This window comes from Rhinopithecus roxellana, chromosome 5 (genome assembly GCF_007565055.1).
Source record: "Rhinopithecus roxellana isolate Shanxi Qingling chromosome 5, ASM756505v1, whole genome shotgun sequence".
Classification (NCBI taxonomy): Eukaryota; Metazoa; Chordata; class Mammalia; order Primates; family Cercopithecidae; genus Rhinopithecus; species Rhinopithecus roxellana.
The window spans coordinates 81,128,747-81,142,150 of record NC_044553.1 but is presented as its reverse complement, the minus strand read 5'-3'; the positions used below and the strand labels follow the sequence as shown (position 1 = coordinate 81,142,150).

Here is a 13,404-nt window from a genome sequence, read left to right as displayed (position 1 = left end):
GTACCTGGGACTCCAGGCATGCACCACCATGCTAAGCTAATTTTTAATAATGTTGTAGAGACAGGGTCTCACCATGTTGTCCAGGCTGGTCTCATACTCCTATGCTCAGGCAGTCCTCTAACCTTGGCCTCCCAAAGTGCAGGAATTACCAGCATGAGCCACTGAGCCTGGCCCACACAACTTTTCTAAATAATTTCAGTATATAATAAGTCCTCTCCCTTTTCAATATTTAATTCCATTCCTCTAGCTACAGCTCAAATACACAATTAAGAGAGAATAATTTTTTTTATGAGCTGAGTGTTTTCTCAACATGATGACTTTTGACATCTAAGATTCTGAGAACATGTGGTTGGCCCTTTTTGCCTTAACCTAGTTATTGGACATAGATTATTGACTATAAGGTGTTCATTTGCAAAAAAAGAAAGAAGGAAAATTTGGTATAGCTCTCTACCCCCAGGCAAGTTGAGAGAGGAACATAAGGAAAATAGATTTGGAGCCTGAGACCCTGGTTCAAGTCTCAGTTCTACCACTGATCAGCTATGTGGCCTGTGGCCAGTTGTACCATTTCACCTGGCTTGTCCCTCATCTGTAATCTAGGAGATGGCATATTGGCCATGGAATACACCATAGGATCTTAAGGTGCACAAATTAAACAGATACAAGCACATGGTGACAAATGTAGATGGCTTACTATTGCATCTTTCAGTTCACTGGCCAGCAAACTGCATTTCAGCAGTCAGCTTGTTCAGTCTACACAATAGACAGCAGGTCAGAAACTAAGTGACTGATGGATAAAGCCTGCAGCTGGTAATGTGCCATGTCATACACATTAGCATAGCCTAGTACCACCAAACCAAAGTCCTGTTCCACCTACTAAATGGCTGTTTTTATATGTTTGTTGAAAATAAAAAAGATGATCAGATGTATTGCAGACTGTAAATGTCATTTTAAGACCAAAGGTTTTTTGTCATTTCCTTTTGTAAACTCTTCATCACCTGCCTTAACACTTTTCTAGTGACTTTTCTTTTACCAGGCAGGTATCTCCCACAGCTCTTAGAACTACACTTTGTGTGTTTCGTCCTATAATCATATTTTCTCTTCTCAAGCTTCCGGCTTTTTTTTCTTTATCCTTTTTAGATGCAAAACCTGCACATGACACTCTTCTCAGCTATGCCCAATAAAATGATAATGTTCATAGATATCTTGTTAGCTCCTTATTAAATAGCTTAGCATTACAGGCTTTTCAGCTTCTGGTCCACAATGATCCCTGAGGCTTCTGCTGCTGCATATAGCTAGCCACTCATTTCTGTATGCTGTATGTGTTAGTATGCCCTTATACTGTTAAATATCTGCCTTTTATAGATGGACAACTTTTCTTTACTGCAGTCACTTGGATATCTTCTTTGTCAACTTAATCATCCCTACTTCACTTGTTTGTTTTCCCCCCAGTCCTTTGGAATTAGTGTCTTCTAAATTGTGTTCCATACTCTATTGGATAGAGTACAGAATTGGCTAGTGCTGAACACAGTGGGAGGAGTCCTCCTTAATCATTATCCTCCACATTATCTGTCACCCAAAGGCTTGTTATTTGTACAAGCAATCACAGGAAACCCGATCAGCTCTCCTCCCCTTGGTATTAGACCAGCATTCAGCCTTTGCCCAGATTTTGCCACAGCCATTTGACAGGTGACTAATTGCTGCTCTCCACTTCCTGAAAATATCATCTTTATCAGGCCAAGCTTGTCTAAAACCCCCTTGCCATGCCTAAATAGTAGATGACTCCAAGTTTTCCCATCAGCAGCTTTCTACAACACAGACAGTGGCTGTCAGATGTTTTTCACAGGATGTGATGGTCTCAGTGACGATGCAGGAATTCACAATGGTCTCCTCAGACCTCATAGGTTCAGCACTCAGGGCCTTTGATTGATGACATTCAGGCTTCCCAATCCTGGGTGGCTCATCGCTTGGCAAAGTCAGCAAATAGATGTAGGTCCTCCTTGTAAAGCAGTACCCGCTGAGAGTAGCATATTTTGCAGATCGGTCATCTAGCATCCCCTCCTATAAAGCTTTGCCATAGCTGGGAATGTAAAATCACCAGGTTGCAGCACATGTGGTCCGTGGTTTTATTTGAGCATCAGGTCAAGATAAGAAGTTTGGACAGATTCAGGCTGTCCCAGATCCTCGGTGACCTCATTGCCTCCTTCCTTCCTTCCTTCCTTCCTTCCTTCCTCCCTCCCTCCCTCCCTCCCTCCCTCCCTCCCTCCCTCCTTCCTTCCTTCCTCTTTCTTTCTTTCTTTCTCTCTCTTTCTTTTTCTTTCTTTCTTTCTTTCTTTTCTTTCTTTCTTTTTTTTTTTTTTGAAACAGTCTCACTCTGTCACCATGCTGGAGTGCAGTAGTGTGATCTTGGCTCACTGCAACCTCTGCCTCCTAGGTTCAAGTGATTCCCTTGCCTCAGCCTCCCAGCCTCCCGAGTAGCTGGGACTACAGGTGCATGCCATCATGCCTGGCTAATTTTTTGTATTTTAGTAGTTGGCCAGGATGGTCTCGATCTCCTGACCTTGTGATCTGCCCACCTCGGCCTCCCAAAGTGCTGGGATTACAGGTGTGAGCCACTGCGCCCGGCCTCTTTTACATGGGGTATCATGTACTTGTGTATCCTCTCTTCCTTTTCAAAATTAACAACCTGACATGGCCAAACAGAATCTAAGATTGTTCCTTTTTAGGAAAGGAGAAATGCCCTATAGCTTATAGAAAAATTAAAGTTAGTAGTTTCTTCATGTAGAATTTAGAGACACCTTGAGTAAATTTCTAGTGATTCCAATTTGACCATACTCAGTTAAACTCACTTCTTATACATTCAGAAAAGTAATAGATATTGCAGTTATTATTTCCTGTTGTATCTAATGCTCTTTTGTTAGATATTATTGGTTCTTTCCCTTCTTATGTAATTCCTATGAAGAGATTTAACTCTCTGAGTAAAATGAAATTGAAGCCTATTAAATTAACACGAAATTTCCAGGATAATGAAAGAGCCCAGCCACACAGCTCACCTTAAAAAGTATGAAGCTGATCGCTTCATGTTAGTTGTATTGTAATTTAATCCACTTCAGAGATTCTTAGGCGAAGTGCATAGGTGCACATCCCTTGATACAGTCTCAGGCCAGTGGGTGGGTCAGGCAGCTGCAAGGAGCCCACCCACAGCTGTGCCCAGAGACAGACTCATTTTAGAGTGGGAGGAGTTGAGGGGCTAATGCAGTATTTCTTCAACCCAAAAAAACATGACAATACTTTGGAAGTGTGTTAAAATACAGATTTCTGGGGCTCCGGAAGATCTAACACAAGCCCAGGATTCCCCAGTTACATCAGTACATACAGGTGGCCACATTCTGTGGCTTGAGAAACACTGCTGCCATGACTTCACCTTCTTCATCTAGACAATATGGAACTGGATTTTGACCGTCATAACAGTGTGTATAATTCAGCTGGATGTGAGTGAGCAGTAGGCCTCAGCTGCTTGTGAACACTTGGAGGATATTTTACCTAATCTTCCAGGCATCATTCCTCCTTTACTAAATTAAATATCTAGGATTGGAACACAAGAAAGTATGCTTTAGAAGAGCTCCCAGGTGATGCTCACAGGCCCACTGAATTAGAGGCCATGTGTACGAAAGTGCACAATTTCATGCTGTGAGTTGTGTGCATTAAAGAAGAAAGCCATACCAGTGGATTGTTCATTTGTTTCTCTCGTACCTTTGTGCCTAAATCTAATCAATTGTTAAGTGGGGCTGTCTCAGTTATAACCACTAGTGAAGAGAAGCGCACTGGCATTTCACACCTGGGAGCTAGTGACAGCCCATTGTGTTCATAGATAAAACCGGAATTGGGGTTGATCTTATTTAACCAGTTATCCTTTTAAGAATACATGTGTAAGCCAGGTGTGGCCATGCGCACTTGTAGTCCTGACTACTTGGCGGGCTAAGGTGGAAGGATCCCTTGAGCCCAGGAGTCTGAGGCTATAGTGAGCTATGATTGCACCACTGCGCTCTAGCCTGAGCCACAGAGCAAGATCCTGTCTCAAAAACAAAAACAAAAATTAAGAAAATCATAGCCTTATTTTGTCTGTTTTGGGACTGAATATAAATGGAATCATACCATCTGTATTAATTTGTGTCCTGTGTCTTTAAGTCAACATTATGTTGCTAAGATTTATCCATGTGTTGCAGGTAACATTAGCTTATCTCCATTGCTATATTATATTTACAGTGTGAGAATATAGCAGCTCATCTATTCACTCTACTGTTGATGAACATTTGGATTGTTTCCAATTTGGGATATTCAGAATCTTTGTTTTTTCTTTTTCCTCTTCTTTTTTTTTTTTTTTTTTTTTTTTGAGATAGAGTCTCATTTTGTCACCCAGGCTGGAGTATAGTGGTATGAACTTGGCTCACTGCAGCCTCGACATCCTGAGCTCAAGCGATCCTCCCACCTCAGCCCCCCAAGTAGCTGGGTCTACAGGCACACGCCACCACACCTGGCTAATTTCTTTATTTTTTATAGAAACAGGGTTTTGCCATGTTGCCCAGGCTGGTCTCAAACTCCTGAGTTCAAGTAATCTGCCCACCTTGGCCTCTCAAAGTGCTGGCATTACAGGTGTGAGTCACTGTATCCAGCCGATACTAAGAATTCTCGTACATGTCCTTTGGTACACAGACATATGTGTTTCTTTTGAGTTTCTATGAATACAATAGCCATGTCAAGAATATACGTATGTTCAACTTAGTAGAGCCTCTGAACTAGTTTTCCAAAATGGTTGTAACAAGTAGCACTCCCACCAGCAGTGTATGAGAGCTCTAGTGCTTCACATCCTTTCTGGCACTTGATATTATAAGTCTTTTTAATGTAGCCATTCTGGTAGGTGTGTAGTGGTCCTTCATTGTGGTTTTAATTTGCATTTTCCTGGTAACTGATGATGTTGAACACCAGTGTTTATTGATCTAGGCTCACTGCAACTTCTGCCTTGCAGGTTCAAGTGATTCTCCTGGCTTAGCCTCCCAAGTAGCTGGGACTACAGGTGTGTGCCACCACACCGAGCTATTTTTGTGTTTTTGGTAGAGACAGGGTTTCATCATGTTGGCCAGGCTGGTCTCAAATTCCTGACCTCAGGTGATCTGCCCACCTCAGCCCCCAAAGTCATGGGATTACAGGCATGAGACACTGCACCTGGCCTATTGTGGGACTTTTTAATATCAAAATAGTTTCAGATTTACAGAAAAGTTGCAAAGACAGAGTTCTCATAAACCCCTCACCAAGTTTCCCCTGTTGGCGTCATCTTACATTAGCGTAGTACATTTGTTATAGCTTGAGAATCAGTATTCCTTCAGCACTTTAAATCTGTTATCCCACACTCTGTGGGCCTGTAAGGTTTCCACCAAGAAGTTTGCTGCCAGATGTATTGGAGCTCCTTTTTGTTATTTGCTTCTTTTTTCTTGCTGCTTTCAGATATCCTTTCTTTATCCTTGACCTTTGAGAGTTTGATTAATATATGCTTGAAGTAGTGTTATTTGGGTTGGACCTTTTTGGAGTTCTGTGACCTTCTTGTACCTTGATATTTATATCTTTCTCCACGTTTGGAAATGTTCATTATTCTTTTGAATAAACTTTGTGTCCCGATCTCTTTCTCTCTCTACATCCTCTTTAGGGCCAATAACTCTTAGATTTACCCCTTTGACAGTACGGGCACGGTGGCTCACGCTTGTAATCCTTATCTTTTTGTGAGGCCAAGGCTGGCAGATCACCTGAGGTCAGGAGTTTGAGACCATCCTGGCCAACGCAGTGAAACCCTGTCTCGACTAAAAATACAAAAATTAGCCGGGCGTGCTGGCGGGTGCCTGTAATCACAGCTACTTAGGAGGCTGAAGCAGAAAACCTGGGAGCGGAGGTTGCAGTGAGCCAAGATAGTGCCACTGCACTCCAGCCTGGGTGGAGACTCAAAAAAAAAAAAAAAAGAAAAACAAATTTACCCTTTTGAGTCTATTTTCTAGCTCTTGTAGGCATGTTTCATTCTTTTTTATTCTTTTTTCTTTTTTCTCCTGTGACTGTGTATTTTCATGTAGCCTGTCTTTGAGCTCACTAGTTCTTCCTTCTGCTTGATCAATTCCATTGTTGAGAAGCTGGTACATTTTTCTTTTTTTTTTTTAATTTTTATTTTTTATTTTTTTTTTTATTATACTTTAAGTTCTAGGGTACACGTGCATAACGTGCAGGTTTGTTACATATGTATACTTATGCCATGTTGGTGTGCTGCACCCATCAACTCGTCAGCACCCATCAATTCATCATTTATATCAGGTATAACTCCCCAGTGCAATCCCTCCCCCCTCCCCCCTCCCCATGATAGGCCCCGGTGTGTGATGTTCCCCTTCCCGAGTCCAAGTGATCTCATTGTTCAGTTCCCACCTATGAGTGAGAACATGCGGTGTTTGGTTTTCTCTTCTTGTGATAGTTTGCTAAGAATGATGGTTTCCAGCTGCATCCATGTCCCTACAAAGGACGCAAACTCATCCTTTTTTATGGCTGCATAGTATTCCATGGTGTATATGTGCCACATTTTCTTAATCCAGTCTGTCACAGATGGACATTTGGGTTGATTCCAAGTCTTTGCTATTGTGAATAGTGCTGCAATAAACATACATGTGCATGTGTCTTTGTAGTAGAATAATTTATAATCCTTTGGGTATATACCCAGTAGTGGGATGGCTGGGTCATGTGGTACATCTAGTTCTAGATCCTTGAGGAATTGCCATACTGTTTTCCATAATGGTTGAACTAGTTTACAATCCCACCAACAGTGTAAAAGTGTTCCTATTTCTCCACATCCTCTCCAACAACTGTTGTTTCCTGATTTTTTAATGATTGCCATTCTAACTGGTGTGAGATGGTATCTCATTGTGGTTTTGATTTGCATTTCTCTGATGGCCAGTGATGATGAGCATTTTTTCATGTGTCTGTTGGCTGTATGAATGTCTTCTTTTGAGAAATGTCTGTTCATATCCTTTCCCCACTTTTTGATGGGGTTGTTTGTTTTTTTCTTGTATATTTGTTTGAGTTCTTTGTAGATTCTGGATATTAGCCCTTTGTCAGATGAGTAGATTGCAAAAATTTTCTCCCATTCTGTAGGTTGCCTGTTCACTCTCATGGTAGTTTCTTTTGCTGTGCAGAAGCTCTTTAGTTTAATTAGATCCCATTTGTCAATTTTGGCTTTTGCTGCCGTTGCTTTTGGTGTTTTAGAAATGAAGTCCTTGCCCATGCCTATGTCCTGAATGGTACTACCTAGATTTTCTTCTAGGGTTTTTATGGTATTAGGTCTAACATTTAAGTCTCTAATCCATCTTGAATTAATCTTCATATAAGGAGTAAGGAAAGGATCCAGTTTCAGCTTTCTACTTATGGCTAGCCAATTTTCCCAGCACCACTTATTAAATAGGGAATCCTTTCCCCATTTCTTGTTTCTCTCAGGTTTATCAAAGATCAGATGGTTGTAGATGTGTGGTATTATTTCTGAGGACTCTGTTCTGTTCCATTGGTCTATATCTCTGTTTTGGTACCAGTACCGTGCTGTTTTGGTTACCGTAGCCTTGTAGTATAGTTTGAAGTCAGGTAGCGTGACGCCTCCAGCTTTGTCCTTTTGACTTAGGATTGTCTTGGCAATGCGGGCTCTTTTTTGGTTCCATATGAACTTTAAAGCAGTTTTTTCCAATTCTGTGAAGAAACTCATTGGTAGCTTGATGGGGATGGCATTGAATCTATAAATAACCTTGGGCAGTATGGCCATTTTCACGATATTGATTCTTCCTATCCATGAGCATGGTATGTTCTTCCATTTGTTTGTGTCCTCTTTGATTTCACTAAGCAGTGGTTTGTAGTTCTCCTTGAAGAGGTCCTTTACATCCCTTTTAAGTTGGATTCCTAGGTATTTTATTCTCTTTGAAGCAATTGTGAATGGAAGTTCATTCCTGACTTGGCTCTCTGCTTGTCTGTTACTGGTGTATAAGAATGCTTGTGATTTTTGCACATTAATTTTGTATCCTGAGACTTTGCTGAAGTTGCTTATCAGCTTAAGGAGATTTTGGGCTGAGACGATGGGGTTTTCTAAATATACAATCATGTCATCTGCAAACAGGGACAATTTGACTTCTTCTTTTCCTAACTGAATACCCTTGATTTCTTTCTCTTGCCTGATTGCCCTAGCCAGGACTTCCAACACTATGTTGAATAGGAGTGGTGAGAGAGGGCATCCCTGTCTTGGCTGGTACATTTTTCAGTTTGTCAATTCAATTTTCAACTCCAGAAATTCTGCTGATTTTTAAATTACTATTTCCATCTCTTTGTTAAATTTTTGGTAGAATTCAGAATTCCTTCTCTGTGATACCTTGAAGTTTATTGAACTTGCTCAAGGACAGGTATTTTGAATTCTCTGTCTGAATTCTGTGTCACTCTGGGATTGGTCACTGGTGCCTTATTTGGTTCATTTGATGAGGTTATGTCTTCCTGGATGTTCCTGATGCCTGTGTACATTCATCAGTGTCTGGGCATTGAAGAGTTAGGTATTTATTCCAATATTGGCAGCCTGGGCTTGTTTGTACCAGTTCTTCCGGAGAAGGCTTTCCATGTATTCAAATAGGACTATTGTGATCTAAGCTTGTGATCACTGTAGATGTATCAGCACTAGGGGGTGCCCTCAGTCCAGGAACGCTTTAACTCTCACCAACTCCAAGAGGCGCTGCCTTGATGGGTTTGGGCAAGATAAAGGAGAATTCTCTGGGTTGCTAGGCAATGTCTCTTCTCTCTTCCCTCTCAGAAATAGTCTGTCTCTGTGCTGGGTTGCCTGGAGTTGGGGAAGGTGATTCAAGCACTCCCATGGCCACCACAGCTGGCACTGGATGGGGTCAGACATGAAGATAGCACGGTATTGGGTGGCAGAACCAGTTGGGACTCAGCTTCCTCCCACTCTGGCTGAGAATTCCCCTCTGACCCAGAGCTGGTCTAAATGCTCCGTCCGTGGGTGCCAGCAAAATTCTGCTCAGTGTTGTGCTCTACTGTGACAGGCCAGCAGTGAGTTCCAGTGCAAAGTCCCACACCCTCTCCCTCCCTAATGTGCACAGATTCTCTCTCCAAGCTGCTGTGCCAGGGTTGGAGGAGGGGGCGTAGGCGATGCAGGACCATCTTTACCACCCTCTTCAGTGACTCTTTCCCCTTGATATGATGTGACAAGCAGGTACTGTGATCGCTCACCTGATTTTGGATTCTTATGAAGGTGCTTTATTGTGTGAATAGTTGTTCAATTTGGTGTTCCTGTGGAGGGACAGTTGTTAGAGGGTTCTATTCAGTTATCTTCCTCCCCAAGTCAATGTTGATACAGTATTATTAACTAAAGTCCATACTTTATTTAGGTCAGGACCGTTCGTTTTTGACAAATGAAAGTGCCATTGAGGAATGCTTTGGGACCACATACTATTGATTAAACCTCAAGTAAAAATAACTGAAAGTCTATTGTAGCAAGAGTCAGCCATCTTTGGTTTCACCCCATGCTGGAGAACTCAGAAAGGCTCAGATAGTGTGGTCCTGTGAGACCACTGGGCAGGAAGTATGAAAATCCTACAGTTAAAGGCCTTCTGACACCTTTAATATGAGTTTTAGTTAACTAAAACTCTCATACCTTATTTTGAAAATCCTGCCTTTTTCTGTTCTGGAATTCTTGAAACCCCTAAATTTTGGACTCTTTAGTCATGTAGACTTTAGTTTTATTATCTTTTTTATTTTTGAGATGGAGTCTCTCTCTCACCCAGACTAGAGTGCAGTGGTGCAATCTTGGCTCACCACAACTTCCACTTCCCAGGTTCAAGCGATTTTCCTGCCTCAGCTTCCCGAGTAGTTGGGATTACAGGCACACACCACCATGCCCAGATAATTTTTTTTTTTTTAGAGACGGAGTTTCACCATTTTGGTCAGACTGGTCTCGAACTCGTGACCTTAGATGATCCGCCTACCTCGGCCTCCCAAAGTGGTAGGATTAAGGCATAAGCCACCACATCCAGCCCTAGTTTTGTAATCTTTAACTGATGTTTGAAATATATTGATGAGCAGGCTCCAGAGCCGATACGAATGCCAGCTGCCATGGGGAGGGAGCGCTCACTGTGCCCATTGGCCTTGGATGTGAGTCTGAAGAGCCATAGCCCTGATTCAGTCTCCTCTCCCCTCCTCAGCTTGGTCCTAGAGAGCATCATCACAATCCCTAGTTGTGAGGAAAGCAAGACAGAGGCATGGAGATGGTAGACCTTTTGCTTCTCTTTCTCCTGTCTCTTGCCACTGCCAGACTTCTGTGACAAACTTCAGTGGTGACAGTGTGTTTGAAAGTGTTCCTGACAGTCTTAAGTATTTTTACTTTTTAAAGTGCAGACTAAGCACTAGTAGCCATCTGTCATTTTGAGAGCAGACATTTAAATTATAGTGAGAAAGCAAGGAAGGCCAGCCAGCCATCGCTGTTAATAGTTCATGAAAAATTCACTGTTGTTCAACCCAGCCATCACCCGTACCCCGGGCAACACTTTCATAGCTGACATAATGATCCTGAGATACACATGTCTTTGCCCTGCTTCTCCTCAGTACAATGAGCTCCCGACACTCTGCCAGCCCAGTGGTTTTCACCAGTGCCCGAAGTTCACCTAAAGAAGAGCTTCATCCAGCTGCTCCCTCACAGCTCGCACCGTCCTTCTCCTCCTCCTCCTCCTCCTCCTCTGGTCCTAGGAGTTTTTACCCTCGCCAAGGCGCTACTAGCAAGTACCTAATTGGATGGAAAAAACCCGAAGGAACCATAAACTCCGTGGGGTTTATGGACACGAGAAAGTAAGAGTTATTTTGCTTCCCTTACTGGTGGCTTGCTTTTAACATGATAGAGAATAGAAAACCCTGGAGTAATCTCTTACAACAAAAGAGACCAGGCTAGGGGGTTGGGAGGAGTTGGTCTGTTGGTGGGATTATTATGTTTTTTCGTAAGTAATATTTTCCTAAATTATTTCTCTGCCTCGTTCCTTAAACAAGTTGTATTGTAAAATGTTAGGATTTGAGAATCTTAGATCTCAAAAGGAGTGTGTTTGAAGGATACACTTCAGAATAATTGCCCCTCTGGTGCTAAGACCATACTAGTCCCTTTGATTATATCAATCACAGCCTTCCCGTGTAATTCTTAACTAGGCCAGTAGGCACCAGAGGGAATATTAGAAAGTGAGTGAGTACCCCTGAAAATAAAGGACTTTTTGACAAGGTAGTACAGCAAAACATTAAATGATTCATTCAATTATTTTGTTTTCATTTGTGCAAAGGTTGCATTTTGGATGTATACCTTGTGGTCTTTTAGTAAATCTGTTGCTAATTTTGGTTTAGTAAAACTAATAGCTTTCTTTAAAAGAGTGACTTATTCATCAGATTTTATTTTGTGTTTCAAATTGGTTTTATTTCTTCAGTAAGCGTTTATATGAGTAGATTCTGATATAAGCAGAAGTAATTATGTTTCTCCACATAATATTTCTTTATTGACTTACATTCTTTAGAGCCTATCGTGCCTTTGAGCCAACCTTGTTGAGTTGGTATCTATCATCTCTTCCCTTTTTTTCCAGGCGTCATCAGAGCGATGGCAATGAAATAGCCCACACCAGGCTGCGTGCCTCAACCAGAGACCTCCGGGCATCTCCTAAGCCAACCTCCAAGTCCACCATTGAAGAAGATCTAAAGAAACTAATCGACCTTGAAAGCCCAACTCCTGAATCACAGAAGAGTTTTAAGGTACAAGACAGAGCTCAGGCTAGATGGCAATTAGAAACAAGCCAGACATGATGGGGCTGTTAACCGTAGTCATGCTTTCCAGAAAGTGAGTCTCACTTCCTGCTATCATCCCATTTCCCTAATAACTGGTCCACAGTGTTTGACAATGCTCTGTCCCTGCAGCCACGTCTCATTAGTCATGGTTTCTATTAACATGGTCCTACCCCTGCAGCTGTTTATTCTTCTGTTGTATCCTGCTCAGAGTGCATGATTCCCTGAATATCACTTAGGCGATATGACTTCTCGGAAACTGTGCAAAGACACCTGTGGCTCCTATGGAAAGCTAGAACGTTTTCCATAAGGGTTTTACTGTCTTCTGTCCGGAGGGTCCTCCTCTTCTCAGAAATGGCCCCGTTTGCTCCTGACCCTGTCCAGCAAACCTACTGGCCATATATGGTATTCTCTTTACTCAGAGAAAGTGCCTGATAGACAGTCACTCTCATTGCCACACCCCCAAAAGTAAACATGCAGCTGCTGCTTCAGTCCAGCAATCTAAGTCTACCCACACACCTTCATTACTTTCCAAACTCTCTTGACTTCATAAAGCCTTCTATTTTATCTCAGAATTTCAGACTGTAAATGTCTTCTCTAAAACCCAGTCTCTCTGCACCAAGTCCTGAATACCTGTCCAGCGTGTATGTTTGTGTCACCCAGACCTTTATGTGACCACGTGGAAAGGTTTGTGTACTTGTCTCAGCTTGTAGGACCTTTGGAAACTCAAGGCTCTCTCCTTTCTTGTTCTATAAAGTGTGGAGTCTCACACCCCTGAGGATTGGAATGGGTGTTTATTGAGCTGGGCCTGAATTTATGTCACTCTGAGTATAGGTATTTCTGTCTGAGGTCTTCTGGGTCTCCTAGGAGAAGGAAGTGCACCCCCAGAAAGGTTATGGCTGCAAACTTTGAAGTTTTCTGTTCTCTAGGTTCTTAGGTGGATGATTTGTAGTCTATTTGAAGATACTGGAAAGCTTTAAGAAGGACCTTGAGAATTGAATTGATTGAAGTGGAAGCTAGAATATTTCCTAAACCACACACCAGCTTCACACTGTGATCAGAGTGCAGGAGGCATGGCGGGTGGAGCAGCTGTGTGGGGCTGTCGCCCTCAGGCTTCCCCAGCACCATGTCTGTGTGTGTGTGTGTGTGTGTGTGTGTGTGTGTGTGTGCGCGCGCGCGCGCGCGCACTTCTCCCCAGACAGACCAGATAAACCCCCTAAACCTAAAACCTAAAAAATCAACATTCATAGGAACTGAATGTACCCCCAAGGACCACTCTAGAGTTTCGTCGAGAAATAAATGATTTCTTAACATGATTTATGTTAATACGTCATTGTACAGATGTAGCCACTCTTGATTTCTGTAATTTCCGTCTCATAAGCCAGCACTTAACAGTTCTGACTCATCATTCAGGGCACAAATGGTTTCCTTAGCAACCTTGCAAAAGATAGTGCTTGAAACTTCTTTCTTTATCCATCAAAACCCAAAGAGGTGTATTAAGATGTTTCAGTACCAGTTTCGAAATAAAAATTATTT

At 42.2% G+C, this 13,404-nt stretch overlaps 1 protein-coding gene across 11 annotated transcripts in view; it reads left to right on the top strand.

Annotated features, from left to right (window-relative positions):
* Positions 1-13,404, top strand: part of SIPA1L1 (signal induced proliferation associated 1 like 1) — a 412,564-nt gene that overhangs the window by 386,435 nt on the left and 12,725 nt on the right. For all 11 annotated transcript variants that reach the window (XM_030930501.1, XM_010360620.2, XM_030930499.1 and 8 more), the window contains 2 exons: positions 10,663-10,902; positions 11,673-11,838. In XM_030930501.1, the coding sequence (XP_030786361.1) occupies positions 10,663-10,902; positions 11,673-11,838 (406 nt within the window). The remainder of the gene's footprint in view (positions 1-10,662; positions 10,903-11,672; positions 11,839-13,404) is intronic.